General features: G+C 37.2%; 1 protein-coding gene across 1 annotated transcript in view; it reads right to left on the minus strand.

Moving 5' to 3' along the window:
• INSC (INSC spindle orientation adaptor protein) overlaps window positions 1–16052 on the minus strand; it is a 63328-nt gene that overhangs the window by 12963 nt on the left and 34313 nt on the right. The window contains exons 7-8 of the mRNA XM_058026751.1: window positions 3923–4094; window positions 1579–1757 (exon numbers count right to left, since the gene is read on the minus strand). Of these exons, the coding sequence (XP_057882734.1) occupies window positions 1579–1757; window positions 3923–4094 (351 nt within the window). The remainder of the gene's footprint in view (window positions 1–1578; window positions 1758–3922; window positions 4095–16052) is intronic.

The raw sequence follows: 16052 nt of genomic DNA on the forward strand, positions 1-16052 counted from the left end.
AACACCACCCTTGCTGTTCTACGTTCTTGTTCTGAGCAGGAAGGTGAGGTGTTCTGGGGGATAAGATCTCAGTTCTTGGAAGGAAGCCATTCAGTTTGCTGTTCATCTAGCTAGTGAGATGAACTTACAGCTTGCAAGCTGCAAAAGGCCTGGAATTAGCCTGTCACCTAAAAAAAGTCATACGTATTTCTTTCAAGATCTACCTTCCTCAAAAAAAGAAGGGGCTTGCTCTGCTACCCACAGAGCAAACTGCAAACTCACAGCTGACAGCAGAATTCAGATGAGGACATAAAAAATAAGGAAATCAAAACTATGAGAGCATACAGGAAGAATTTTTAAAAAAGACTGTGAAGGATTGTACATATGTAATAGTACACAGCCATGACAACACCACAACTGATATCTCTGACTTTGCCCAAAGAGCACTACAGCAATTATGGCTTAATTCCATCTTTTTATACACAGACCTGAGCTGAAAAACTACTAGGTGCTATTAGAAGCTAAAGCAGCCCTAGTAATCCCTCTAGAATACCAATAATCAGTTTCTAGGTTCCACTGTGCCTTAATCTCCAAGGCCTGGCTGATGGCTAAGGATGAGCAATGCCTTCTCTGGCAGTGCAGATCCTAAATCTGCCATAAGTCATCTTTTCTTATCTAAATCTACCATAAATCATCTTTTGGATCCTTCAGAGCTGTGAAAGGGAAGGTTGTGAGGCCTGAATGGTGGAAGTTTAATTACACTCACAAGGTCTCATGGACAGAAGTAGGTTAAGTTTGCTGAGTACCAGCCTCCATCCCTCAGTAGCCACTACTGAACCCTCAGGCCTCATGCACATCACTGCTGAGGCAAAATTAATCACTGAGACACCAAATAAGCAGTGCCTCTGCACCATCCCAACGCATTGGAGTGTCTGAGAGGAGCAAAAGAATTCCCCCTGATTTCATCTGTGCATTAACATAGACCTTTAGTATTATCTAGTGTCCCTTTACTAAAAAAAAAAAAAAAATTAAATATTGGTGAGAAGGAAAGAGAAAGGCAAAAGCACATTAGCAGTATTTGCCAATAAAAATTTGCAAGCCATCTACCAGGCAGACAGGACTTGGTCCAAAGCCCACCGACGTCAATGGGCTGGGGATCAGGTCCTTATTCAGCTTTTGGAGCTAATTCCTCTTTGAACTGACAACTCTATATTTAGGCTCCATATTTATCTTTGCCTCAAAGCTCTGTCCAGTCAAGTTTTGAATCCCTACAAAGACAGAGATCCCATAACCTCTTTGGGTCTCTGTGTCACTATTTGGCCTAATTCATGATGAAAAAAAAATAAATTCTGCTATCTTAGATATATGGAATTCAACTTTTTTTTTTCTTTTACTTTTTGAAAATCACATTAAATCTGTCATATTTTTAATGCTCACTGAAAAAAATAACAAAAAAACAACCAAAACCAAAGAAGGAACTGAAGCAGATAAACAGAGGCAATACAATGAAAAGAACCAAGAAAGGATTGGTTATGTCAAAAGAGACACAGTGCTGAAATCTTTTGGCTTTTACATAAACATGACAGAGAAATTCCTCACCTGATCCCGGGAATATGGAGTATCCACTATGTGTTTGTCTGAGCATGCTGCCAGGAGAATCTTCATTGCATTTAACTGGAGCAATATTTCACAAGCCATGGTATCAAAGAAAGTGATGTTGGCAAGAGCTGCTGAAGCCAGCAGGAAAACTTCACCTGATGAGGCTTCTTGGCACAGTTCTAGGAATGCAGAAAATAAGCTGGATAAAAGTCACTCCTTCAATGCAGCTGTTAAAGGCAATATTTAAGCATCTGCAGCTTGCAATAGTGATCTTATTAGCTGATATCAAGTTTACAAACATGGACATAAAAAAAGGAAACAAAAAATATAAACTTAATTTTGTCAGTTATGTAATATCATAGAAGGGTTTAGGGTGGAAAAGACTTCTAAGATCATCAGCTCCAACCAAACCCATCTCTGCCAAGTCCATCACTAAACCATGGGCCCAAGTGCCACATGCACACAGCTTTTAAATACCTCCAGGGATGGTGACTCAACCACTTCCCTGGGCAGTGTTTTCCAGCATTTAATAATTCCCTCCATGAAGTAATTTTTTCCTAATATCCAATCTAAAACTCCCCTGGCACAACTTGGGGCCATTTACTCTTGTTCTATCACCTGTTACTTGGAAGAGACCAACACCCACCTCACTAGAGCCCCTGATGAACGATATGCTCTACCTAGTATACCGTTCTACTGGGAATATTGCACTGCATGTTGTTCAAAATAAAGCTTAATATAACTAAATAAAATCAAATACAGGAGGCAGAAAGCTAAAAGTAAATGATCCATATGAGAATAATTCCATCCTCTTCTTTAGAACAAGGTACATGTTGCTTATCTCTAAATCTATTTCTCTGAAGTCGAAAATCATCCTGCATATTTTTCAACTTCGGTAAGTGCTGAAGAGACAGCTACCTTTCAATCCCTTGTACATGTGTACTTTAACTAAGATGTGAATCACCTGGTAATGGGATTTCTACATGGTTTAAAACTTAAACATCTTACAGTAATTCAATTACTGAGTTATAAATATTACAAGGAAAGTGGTTTGTGATTACTGAAATGGGTCTTGCAAAGTTATACGTGTTCTATTTTTAACACTTACATTTCTTGGGCAGAATATGTACAGCTAAAATTCCTGCTCAACTTAAAGAGCAACAATTGAGGAATGATCCACTACCTAATACATTCTGGATAAACTGTTCAGATTGGCCTTTGACTGCAGTTCACTAAAATAACCCAGAAAATCATCTGAAACAAACCAGGTCAGATGCTGCTAGCTACAACAGAACCAAGCTCAGCGCAGGTTAATTCCACCCACTAGATTCCGGGCAGTGTTAGGGCACAAGCTTCTCCGTTTGCTGCTGGACGTCAGGAATAAATTGTTCCCTTGATTTCTCCATCATTAGTTCTTTTTTGGCCTACTGAAGAATGCCTAAATACAGCTCAGATAATTCCCAGCCACAGCAGAATCCTCAAGCACTCATACTATTCTTTATTTCTTCTTTAAAAAGCAAACAAGCAAACAAACAAAAAAAAAAAACCCCAACTGTATCCAAATTAAAGTTCTACAGTTTAACCAATAGGTTCACTAGAAAAAATTCTGAATTTACTGATCTATTATACATGAGAAATCAAACCAGAAAACCCAAACAGTACATTTTGACTTTGAGCTCTGGGAGACTAAATTTCTAGACTAGACAGAAGAGAATGCTTGAATGAAAGCTCCTGGTATTTGAGAGGGAGGGAGCACACTGCCAGAAATAAGGTATTCCTCTCTTTAGAAAGCAATAAGAAATGTCATCTTGTTTTTCCTAAAGTATCCTCACTGACTCAGGTTAAGGAAAGTCTTTTTGTCTCACTTTACCATGGATCAGGGGCCTAGACAAGAAAGAAGAGCTTTCATTTTTTTGTAACAATACCCCTAGATTATATGACACTCTACTTTTCCTCTGAATTATCATACAAATGCAGATGTAGTGGTGAGCTTGAGTCCTAGAAAGTTTGGAAAATACAACAGGCATAAAGGTTATCAGCTCTCAATATTCCTCTTTTCAGACAAAAACCAGACAAAAGGATGCTTTGTTGAGTCCTCCCTGGAGGACCGAGATAGACTTTCACACAGATACTATTTTTACAAATATTTATAAATTCTATTCACATGAGGCCTGGAGTAAAAAAATATTATGTAATTGCAGAATTCTCTGATTCAGAATTTAAATTTGTTATTTCATCTGTTAAGGGAAGAATGGTAAACATTATTTAGGGAATATTTCTAATGAAAGACTCATACCCTAACGTGTTACTTTAACTGGACTCAGAAATCCTGTGGAAAACTTACTGACAAGTGCTGTCACAATTTCTTCCATATTTTCCAGGAAGCTGCTGAGATGCTGAGTGAATGTGAGATGTGGAGATGTGATCTGGGCAATTACTGCTGCTGCTTCTGCATGGGTGGCTTCAGAATGGCTGGTATCAGTGAGGATGTCAGCCAGGCACAGTATCCCATCCACCTATGGACAAACAAGAGGTAGAAGTTAGAAATACTATAGGAAGCACTTTTGCAACGAAAGATGGTTTTCTATTTGTCTTTTCTTGGCAGTGACTAAACTACTGCATTTATTTTCAAAAATAACTTTTACTTGGTGGCCTTTGTGTCACAGGAAGTTTCAGTTTAGCAACTACAAATGAGTTCAGCATATGAGTCTGTTGTCCTGCCAAAAGTCTTGCAGTTCCTTCTTCCTTAATGTTTTTGTGAAATCAATTTTGGTCCAACAAAGTCTTCTCTGACAGACATCTAAAGTTAAATATAAATCCAAAAATAAGCTCTGATAAGCAAATGTTCATTGCTACTGTGCCTCATTTGAGCTCTACTACAAGACTCAAACCTCAAGGTCTAAACAGACAAAATTTTTTTGCCACTTTTCCCTGAAATTGTCACAAAGCCAACACAGGATCAAGAAGAATACTATCAAGATGACCCTGGCCAAGCATTTATATTAAAGCCAGGTCCACACATCCCTTGCATACTTCAAAGGGAAACAGTATAATGAGAACTGGCTTAAGTTTCTGCTTTTAGAGTGTTTGAAGTGCTCTTACACAGTTCAGGCAGATAGACCATATGCACACATATTGGTTTAAATTATTGGAGACCCACTGGCACAACAAAAGACAGCAAAGGGCACATCCATTGGACTCGTGAGCAACAAAACATAGCAAGGGAGTGTTCTCTGTGCACAGGGGCATAATGTGTGAACTTTCAAATTAATAGCAATGTGTTTCTCCCCATTTAACATAGCCCTGAATAACTTATCACATTGACAAGCAAGTTGTTAGACCATAGGATCATTTAGGATGTAAAAGAACCCCAAGATCACTGAGTCCAGCCTATGACTGACCACCTTGTCAAGCAGACATGGCACTCAGTGCCCTTCAGTCCTGGTGCCTCTCTTGGGCAGTACATTCCAAAGCTTGAAAACCCTTTTCATGTAGGAATTTCCCTGATGTCCAGCCTGACCCTTCCCAGGTGCAGTATGAGGCCATTTCCCCTTGTCCTGTCACTGGCTGCCTGGGAGAAGACGTCAAGTCCCACCTTGCTCCACCTTCCTTTCACTGAGTTGAAGAGTGATAAAGTCTCTCCCCTGAGCCTCCTTTTCTCCAGGCTAAACACCCCCAGCTCTGCACACTTTAGAGATACAAGGAGGAGTTAAGAAGGCTTAGTACTGAAATATGCTTCAACACTCAAACAAAAAACAAACCCACATTTGTGTTGCACATCCACTCTTAGCTCTGTTGCTCAGACTGCATTCTCTGTCAACTCAAAGCTTCCTCTTAACATCCATGTTAAGTCGTACCCATTATCCTCAAAAAGGGTATTCAGCAAATCTCTTATTCTCATTTTTGTTATTTATTAATACAGAATGTTGAGGTATCTTAATTAATTATCTTGCAATGGCCATGAATGAAATTATTTGAGAAGTACTGACAGTTACTGTATTTTATGAGAAAAGCTCTGAGGTAGATAGGAGTAAAAATTACCCTCTATAAGAATATTCACTGGGATGGAATTTTTAATGAGAAACAGACTATATCATTGAAACTCTAATAACACAGACAAATAGAAAAGAAATTATATCTCTATTTTTCCCCAGATCACAAATGGTATTTATTGTAGAAGCTCTAGCACTGGCAAAAAGAGAAAGAATAAATTTTCAATGTTGAACTTTTTCTTGACAAGCTTTCAACATTAATCTACCTACAGCAAAATATTTCCTCCTAGTTATGGCAGAATTCTACAGCTTGAAACACCAGAGTCACATAATTCACTGGGCTTCAAGGTATATTAATAGATCTCAGTGTCAAGAATTAATCTATGTCCTCACAAGATGATTTAGTACCCAAAGTGTGCTAGACAATATCATATGCAAAACCCTACAATTTTGTCACCTTGAAATCTCCCCAGATCACACCTTGTCTGGGGTCCAAAGGATGTTAATAACAACAGGCAGTATAAAAAGTTAAACATATTCCAAGACATTCAAAAAATACTTCACAAGAAAGTTCTTCTAAGATCCACTTCAGTCTTCAGCTCTAAATTTACTGGTTAAAATTCACTTGGCCTACTTATATTCAATGCCCTTGACAAATGACTTAAGAGTACTTTTATGCTGTTTGAGAACAGGTAATGGCTTATGAAAGACAGGTACAAGTACATGGTTAGATTTTTCTATCACCAGTAATTGTGTAAATCTACATTAATGATACAAGCTTCTACTGCTGTACTCAAATTTTAAATCACATCTTTGATTTCATTATTTGCTAAGTGATAGGCTTCGGAAATTGGGAGTTGCTGAATTGTGAATAAAAAAGCAGATACGATTTTATTCAACACAGCGATAAATTACATTTTGGGTCTGCGAAACCTAGCACTAGTTATTCTCCTTCCTTTTCAGAAACACGTAAAATACTAACAAATTCAGCCGAAAATTTTCTCCATACACTTTTTCCTCCCATCTTAAATATAGAAAATAAAATAATTCTACTTCAGCAGGCAACCCCATTTATAAGTGTCTAGCAATAAATTTTAAAATGACAGGGGAACAATCTAATAAAAGCACTTTAACATCCAAAAAGAAATTGCTGCTCAAAGCATTTTTATAATTAGGTTTCACACTGAAAGGAACTTTGGATGGCTGCCCTGTTTTCTGTTTAATTTTGGTGAAGTAATCAGCTAAATGTCAAATCTGTTCATCACCTTGGCAATACAAAAGAACCAGTTATCCAGATAATGCAAACAAATGAATTCCATGAATGCAACAAGATGCTGTGAAGCCCCTGCATTTGAGGAATGGCGTTCAGTAAATGCTTGATCACTAATATTTCAGTATTGATAACAGGAAACGTGCCAGGAACTTACATCCTTATGGACATAGCCCTGTTGTAGAAACTTAATCCAAGTGACAAAATAAATGTGCGACCATGTTACTGCATAGATCAAGTCTTCTGAAAGGAAATAATTTCTTCTTTTCTACAATAGGAATGAATGAGTTCTGGGGCAAAAGTCTTGTTTCTTCAGTATACCTGTCCTTCCTCCTAAAAATATTAAATAAAACTAGGCATCTGTTAAAGATACCAATACAGAACTTGGGATGAATTGCATTAATGACTTCATGATTTGAAATATTACACACAACAGCAATCTTAACTCTTTGTTTCCCACATGAGGGTTTAAGGCAGTTTTTCCATGCCACTCTGGGAACTAAGACCCATTGCCTTCCTTTTAAAAATGTCTATGTTAATTTGTATAAAATGCTGCTGAAGGCTTTTTCTCATACTTTCCCTACCATTCCTGTTTGCTCACTTCACATTCAGATGATCCCTACGTATTGGTAAAACTTTGGTCAAAACACTTTTTTGTCTTCTCTAAATTGATCTCCAGCATCATTTAGTGAGACTGGAAAGTCTTAAAGGCTTCTGTCAGCTCATTTTCCACTGTGAAATCCGTGGATAATGCTATCAGCCTAAATCTGAGTGGTTCTAGTAAGAACAACCAGCAGATTTCAAAGCAGTTTTACAGAAGAATATAATGGAGATGTCGAGATCCAGAGGTAGGGCAGCAAATGTGGAAAAAATATCACAAAGGGTATTTTCCATTAAATAATCTCAATTTTCCCAGAAGAGAATTTTAAAAGCAGAGGCTGCACCCAACAGTCAAGAACTGATAGATGAGAGCTGTGTGTTTTCTCTTGTTTCACCCATGCTGTGTAAAAGCACCTACACAGTTAACCTGTCCTAACCTGAAGCTAGGACAGGTTAACTGTGTAGGTGAAGACATGAACATATAGAAATTTATAAATGTGGTTACAAACCCAAACACATCAAAACTTATAGGATGAGGAAGAGGGTAACTGAGAAAGAAAGCAGGGAGGGAGGATCATCCTATTCATCCAGCAAAACTCATGTATTGTTATTCTGATGACTTGTTACTGAGTAATGGAATTGAATGAGATGATATAGTAACAAAGTGATGTCATTAAAACATCCCCAAATATAATCCTTAATAATCCAAATTACTGCAACAATTCCATGGCAGCAGCAGTGACCAGTGAACAAAACTGCAATGATTTTATAACTAATGCTGTACAACAGTGGCACCTAATTTAAAAGCCCTGTTGTGTACACCATGGAATAGTGTGTGGCTGAACAGAAGTTGACCAGTTCCAAACTCAGTAGCTTTGAAACTTCTGTCAATAACTTTAGCTTTGTATCTAAACTGGCAGTGAGTTGTGTTTTGGTTTGCAGCAACTTTGACTACAACTTCCCTTTAAAACTCCCTTCCTTCAGATGGAGCCAAGCTGATGAAGAGCTTTTTTTTCTTTCTGATGTTTATCCACCAAGGAGAAGTGTAAATTTGATCTAGGAATATTGTTATGTGCATAAGAGAAAATACATTTGGCTGTATCATCTTGAAGGATGCATTAAATGTGGCAATGCCTGAGTAGCAACCTTACATCAATGCTGCAGGGAGAAGCAAAGTGCAGAGCAAGATCAAATAAAAAGATCCTTACTCTGGACTGTCCAGGAGTCAAAAGATAAATCCTGTGCAAACCCTTTCTCCCTATGAAACCAAGAGGAAGCAGCCCTGCACCTCAAAATTCATGTTCCTCAGCACTCAGAGATGCTCTAAGTTTGTTGCAGATAGGAAGTACAAGTGGTTGTCAAAGAGATAATAGAGAATAAGTCATTTTATAGAACGGATGGAAAAAATCAGAAAAGTCAATATCCAAGACAAGACTTCTCTCTTGTCTTTGCTTCAAGGATAAGAGAATAGCTGGCTTTCAACTCCCTCAATATTGAGAACTGATGTGAAGCGTAAAATAGTCTTTTAAAGCATTTTTGTGGTTTATAAAAGAAACCAGGCACTGCACTGTTAGCCTAGCAATATTCACATATCCCCAGTCCCATAAATCACAGCTTACATTGCTTCAAACTACTCCCCACAAATATAAGTGAAATACCCAGGGATAAACTCACCTTTCCTGAACTACTCCTCCAATGTGATATCCCTCCATTTCTACAGGATAAACCCTGAGTGGCTGCAAAGGGCATGAGCAGAGACTGCAAAGGAATTCACTTGCAGCTATGCAGAAGTCACTGTAGTGCAGGTAGGTGTTCACAAAATTGATAAAACAGAAGGAAAACCACTGGTCACAAATGAGCACAGTGGCTTAGGAGGGAAAGAAAAGGCATTTGCAATTACCCTTTGCAAATACTCAACATTTGTTACATTTTCTTTCTCCTATTCTGTCAAACAATCCCAATAATGACTATGTTACCTGTAGATTCAGAACCCTGTAAGAATAAGAAAGAACAATTTATGATAAATATTATTATATATATTTAAGGAAGAACTATTCTTTATATATATGATAAAGATTACATATTATAAAGATTAAATTCATGAAGTTATGTGACACATGACACCAAATGTTTCTCAGGTTCTTGTGCCCTACATTTCTGAGGGCTGGATACAACAGCTTGTTTTTAAGCTGCAAGAATCTATTCCTATTTGTAGGGTTTTCTTGGTATCTGCATCTGCATTACAAATTCCAGAAAGTACATGCTTGTTTCTTTTAAATAATGGATAAGGCTTTATACGTTATGTTTTGGGGACTGAAATCCATTAAAATGAAGCCACACAGACCCAAAAAAGGACTTGTCAACAAGATGAGAGGAACTGTCAAGTGGTGTACAAGAATGCTGAACAAGATACTGGGACCCGAAGTTTGAATTAAGGAGAGACCATACATTAGTCATTTTCACATAGCCCTCATTTTTATTTACCCTGGGGGGTCATAGTCTGAGAAAAAGAAAAACACCCACCTCAACTACTCCTATAAACAAACAGGGGCTCTGGGTTATGTGTAGCAGGGCACTCCAGAAAATGAGATGTGCTCCCTGAAAAAAATATGCACCAGTCATCTACTTCTAAATAAATAATGTCACAGACACTTCATGGTGTGAGGGTAAATTCTCCAACACCTAGAGCCTGGCATTTAAAATCAAGAACACTCTTTCAACATGTTTGATTACTTTGTATCATTTAGGTTTTGGAGTGACACCATGGTTTTTATTTTCTAGTATCTCTTAGTGTAGTTCTTCATGACAAAAAAAACCCCAAAACTCACGCACATTGCATTTTTGGAGGGCCGTCATTTTATTACAATAATGAGAAATGGTCTCTAGCCAAAACAGCAGCATGGAGGTCACAGCCACTCATTATCACCTAATCTAACTCTCCATAGTGTCTTTCCTCTCTCAGGAAAAGTATCTGATAATCTTCCTGCCATAATTCTTGATTTGTTCATGTCAAAATTTTGAAACCTTAATTATGCTGCAGATTTATTTTATAATGTTGATAATCCCTGGTTTTATTATTACTATAATTGCACATACAATTTCTCTCATTGAATTAAAATTCTTGACCAGGTGTATAACATTATACCCTTTCACACAAATACAACCCTACTCTATTCTCAAATTACAACAATGGAAACACCACAGTAGAAAGCAGAGTTACATTAGAGAGGTAGAGAAAGTGAGCAATAGACATGCATAATAGTCAAAAAAAAGCACAACAGCACAACGTCCTATTTTAAATATGAGATTTTTGCACACTCTTTTAAGAAAAATATCCTTCTGCAAACAATTTTCCTGCATTTCTCATTTCAATGGTGTCAGTCAATTTAGCCTAAAAATATTCACCCTCTAAAATGCATGGCTTCTGCAGTATTTCAATCATATGTACACTAATCAAATGCACTATTACAGTAGAAAATTTGTATAATGTAATGTATTAAATATGCACAGTAAATTGCTCAGAAAAATGGTTTTATATCTAAATTCACATAGTTACCAAAACTGACTCAGTGCTTTACTGATAGTTTTCCTCCCAAAATTTCTGTTGCTGTTAAGAACAGTGTTATGTGGCACCAGGCATTAATAGAATTGTTTGCTACATTCATTACTTCACAATGGCTGTTCAATTATGTTAATAAATTATTTTAAATAAATTAGCTCCAGAACCAACCTTGGATGTGCCAGATTTTTATTGGCAGAGACTTTTTACAAGCAAGTTATAGAGTTTTATGATACCCATTTATAATGAAAACACTCACAGTACTTTTGCTATAAAACTTTTAGTGAGCAACTCAATAAGAGTTCATTCATGTTGTAATAACAACAGAGGAAATTGCTACCCTTATTTAAATAAAAAATTCACAAAAAGTGAAAGAGGGGTAGTTTTTATCAGGTGAGAAATGATAGAACTTCATTGGCTACAGCCGACCCAAGTTATTTGATCCTATGATTCCTCTCCTGACAGTTTGGTAAATCTCCTTGGGTCTCCTGCATTGATTTATGTCTATGACTGCAGTGGCAATAAAATAATTTCAGAATTGCTTTAAGCCAAAGAAATTCAAGTTTAAGATCAGCTGTTCCCATACAGTCTTTATGAGAAGTCAGAGGTCTACTAGGAGTCATCAGGTAAAGTGATCTCAGATGTTTTTCTCTCCATTAGCACCTTCCAGTGCTGCTCTTTGGTCAAATACAGTTGCTACATTGATTCTATACTAGAAGAAATAAGAACAATCCTTAGACTCTGAGAAAATGGAATATTTTTACAAGCTGAATTTTGATTTTTCTTCTATGCAATATTCTTTGCTGTCTTAACAGATCTCAACATAAAGAACCCCTCTTATGAAGAATAATAAACATATATTTTAAGTTAAGCTAGTGTTTGAACTAGGAGGAACAAAGGCACAAATTCTGTTACACTTTCAGTAAAGATTGTTCTTCCAATATGTGAAAATCCAAGGATAAGTACCATACAGCACTTTGATATAGGGGCAGTTACATTCTGCATTCAAAATCCTATTTCCAAGTCAGCCTTTTTTCATAAGCTGATCTAACATCAGAAAAATGGATCAGAACTGTCTGAAATTGAATTTATCTAGTGAACAGATTCCAGCTTCAACAGTCCAGGATCTTCTCAGGGTATTTTGGATAGATAAATGTGGAAGTGTTATGTTATGGCAAAGATAAAACCCCAATTTGCCTTATTTTAGCTGCTTATTTTAGATCTGGGAAAACAAATATGTTACTTAGGAAAGTCCCAAACAGTGTTCTGATTCTGTCATCCAGTCACTGCCTGTTTTTCTAATATTGCCCCTAATCCAAAAATCAGTTTACTCATTCTTAGAAAAATGCAAAGGATGTTATGGCAGAAGGAATGTAACAGCTCCAAAATACTAGTGTTCCCCAATAACACACAAGGCTCAGTTCTCGCAAGCAGGAAAAGCTTTCATTCCATACTCCAAACCAGATCTGTAAAGCTCAAGTCTGGACTAGAAATTTCACATGACCAAGCTGCATTTTGCCATCTGCCAGTCCATAAAGAACAGAAGAGCCACTGGAGCTCTCCACAGAATGCTGTTGGCTTTCTCCTGGACCCAGGAGAGCTCCCAGGATTAGGATCTGTTCTAGTTCACAAGGAATCAAAGACATAACTGGACATCTAGAAGTGATACTAGGAAAGGGTGACAGCTAGGTTTCTGAGGTATATACACATCACTCTGAAACCACAGACACTGAATCCTTTAGGTCAAAGAATGTAACCTTAAATTAAAATCTACCAGACTTTTAGAAAGAACTCAAATTTGAGGCATCCAAAAGAAGGAAAATGCTGTTTTGAAGGACAGTGCCTTGCCCAGAATGAAACTGTGGTTTACTGGACTTTCTCCTGAAACTTGCCTTCTGTGCACTCTCCATTCCCAAAAGCATTAACAAACAAAATCAATATAATTTTCTAGGCAATCTAATCTAGAATAATTCAGACTGTAAATAAAATATTTCAATGGAAGTATTTTTCCAGTATTTAATCTCTACAGCTGACAAAGAACAAAAAGAGAAAGAACTGTGGACATTCTATTTATATTTTCATCACGTCTCAGAGTACAAATATGTCCAATTTCACTGGGCAACAGGCAGAGTCCTGGTCACATCCTTCTCACCCTTGGGAAAGTGTAACAAGCCAGAACTACCACTGGAAGAAATGACAACAACTGCTGGGAAAAGCCACTGCAAAGTCTGAGCTACGTCTTTCCCACTATTTTTTACCAAAGATGAATTTAGCATATGAATTTAACTTTTTTTTTTTTTTAATTTACTTTGACTGATGTCAAATGAGGAAAGTAAACCATATAAAACAGGATTCAACATAAACAAATTCTACCAAATTCAAAGCCAACAAGGATCCTGGTGGGAAAAAAAGAATGATCAGTGTAACTGACTTTTTAAAAATCTCCCATGTTGCTTATAATTACATTAGTAGCCTCCAAATAAAAAAATCAAGCCAATCTCCCATACATGTTTTCTTTCCCTCTATACATAAGAGGAAGAGATGTTGTAGTAAAGGTCATCCAAAACTGTCTTGAAGGGAGTCTCTTGTGTGCTAAGAACTGACGGCTCTCTCCACAAATAAAGAGCATCTTCAGGCTTTATTTCACCCAAAATATGTGAAAAGTACCTTGCAATTGAGGCATATTAATGTTATGACAAACTGAAGGTTTAACATTCTTCAGTGAAATTAGGAGCCATCAATAAAAGTCCTTGCACCTAGACCTAGTTAGGCTAAGAACTGTTCGACCTCCCATGTTGTCCCAAAAGTAACTCTAGGTCTTTACAGGTTTCAGTGCTCTCAGACTGCCTAGGCACTTAGGTGTTCTGACCACATCTGCTCTAAAGTTCTGTATAAAAACCTAAATAGCAGCTGTTGCACTGATTACGTGGGCTTTTGTTTTCAAAATATTTATAGAATTGCCAGTTTTTCAAGCAACTTTACATGTGTACATACAGCAGTTAAGATACATACAAGGGAATAGAGGGTGGTGGGCTTGCATAGGCTTGGATTTGGTTTTTTTTTTAATCTTAATTTGCCTAATCTGAATTGCCTGGGAGCCAAATTTGGGGTTTTTTAATTAAGTTTCTGTCATTAAAAACCCAGTTCAAATTGCACTGATATTTTAATGCACTAGGTGGCATAATGTTATTCATATCAGAGAAATTAAATGATTCACCAGCATCCAGATATTTTGTTGGATAAAATTAGTTACTCTTTCTGCCACATAAGAAGTGGCCACCCTTCACTGGGGTTTTGTCTGTGATTATGATTTTCACTAACACCCATATCAAACACCAATAACATTTATTTCCATATTGCTTCCCTTCAAAATAACTTCCATATGGCCAACAGCAAAGATTCACCATGAACTCTGGAGATTCATTAGTCCCACCACTGAGCCAAGACATTTCTAAAGCAAAGTAGATCCAAACCACCTTTGCATGATCCTTACCATGACAGAAAACTTACGTTTCCCACTCCTAATGCACAAAACCTGCAGGATAACTCTGTCATCTCCATTGCCAACCACCTGCTGGACAGGTTGCCCAGCAGCAACAGAGATGCTGGCTGGCTTTTTACTGACACTCATGGTTTAGATCCTTAATTGTTCTAGGGAAGAGCAATTTTAACCAGAAGTAAAATAGAGGAGTCACTACAAAGATGAATGGCCAAAGTAAATGGAAATACTTCTTCCAAAACCCTACGGATTTTTAAGAAAAGGGCAAATGTTTTTGTTCAAAATAACTGGCCACAAACCATTCTTTTGGAAAAAAAAATAAAAACACCAGCAGTCTAATCAGATGGCTTTTAATGAGTTTTAACTGATCTCTGTTAATTCAATTGTAAATCTTAGAATCTATGTTACTGAAAAGGTCTTTGACTGTTATATCCTTGCCTATCTCTCTCTCTCTCTGTGTTATTTTCTCTTTATTTAAAAGAAAAAATACTAATTATTGGTATAGGCTTACTCTTCTTTTTAGGACTAGAAGGATTAGAAACCAGCACTCATATCTTCTTCAAAAAACAAGAGAGAAAAAGAAGGAAAAAAAAAAAAGCCAGTGTCATCTTGACTTAAAATCACTTCCTTGCCATTACCACTTTCAGCAATTGTCATTCTTTGTCTTTTGGGTTTTTTTTTTCTGTAAGAAAAATCAATTGTAATTACATGAGTATGTCTCAATTACCTGTCCTTTTTTTGGGGGGCTGAATGTCCTGGTCTGATTAATGGGACTTCTCTGTCCTAATGTCTTCTCCGATGCCACAGGTCCTAAGTGCCTTACCTTCTTTGTACATTTTGTGGCTTCATTTTTACTGGTTAATACAAGACATAAATTCTTCTAGCAGAGAAATGTGCCAAAAATTAAATGCAAGTGAGTTATTTCATGTTTAAAGGAGCTTGAAGGGAAGATGAACCAAAGGAGAGCAGCAAACAGAATTTTTACTCAGAGTAACATCAATATCATTAATAAACTGGCAAAGTTGGTAAAATAAAAGTGCAGGGTGTGTTTCTCAGCCTCATCTGATACAGCCACACAGAAATTCATGGGCTGGAAAATTCACACACCACCAGTTCCCTGGGGCAAAAATCATCAAAAATCCTTTTCTGAGTGAGGAGAAAAGCAATTTGTCATGGCCTTTAAATACGTAAATAAATTTAGCTAACTGGAGCAGGAAGTCAGTCATGTGTCTTCATCCATGAATATTTCCTAGGTGAGATCCTGTGACGTGTAACCCAGTTATTCCAGGATACAGGATGAGACATGAGCAATCTTTAGTAACTAAAAGGTGACTTATGCCTTCTAACTACTTTTCTCAGAACAAATCAGGTGTCTTGCTCAAAAAAAAATTGCAAGCCTATTCTAACAGCTCTTTTGACTTCCCTTTAGTTACAATTGCCCTAGGCAGTAGTAAAACACCATGTTTGGATCAGCCATGAGGTTCACATTACACATTTGGGGGAGATTCTTACTCCTGAGTGACTTCATTTCCCTTTCATACCCTGTGGTCTGAT

The sequence above is a fragment of the Melospiza georgiana genome, chromosome 6 (assembly GCF_028018845.1).
Source record: "Melospiza georgiana isolate bMelGeo1 chromosome 6, bMelGeo1.pri, whole genome shotgun sequence".
Taxonomy (NCBI): domain Eukaryota; kingdom Metazoa; phylum Chordata; class Aves; order Passeriformes; family Passerellidae; genus Melospiza; species Melospiza georgiana.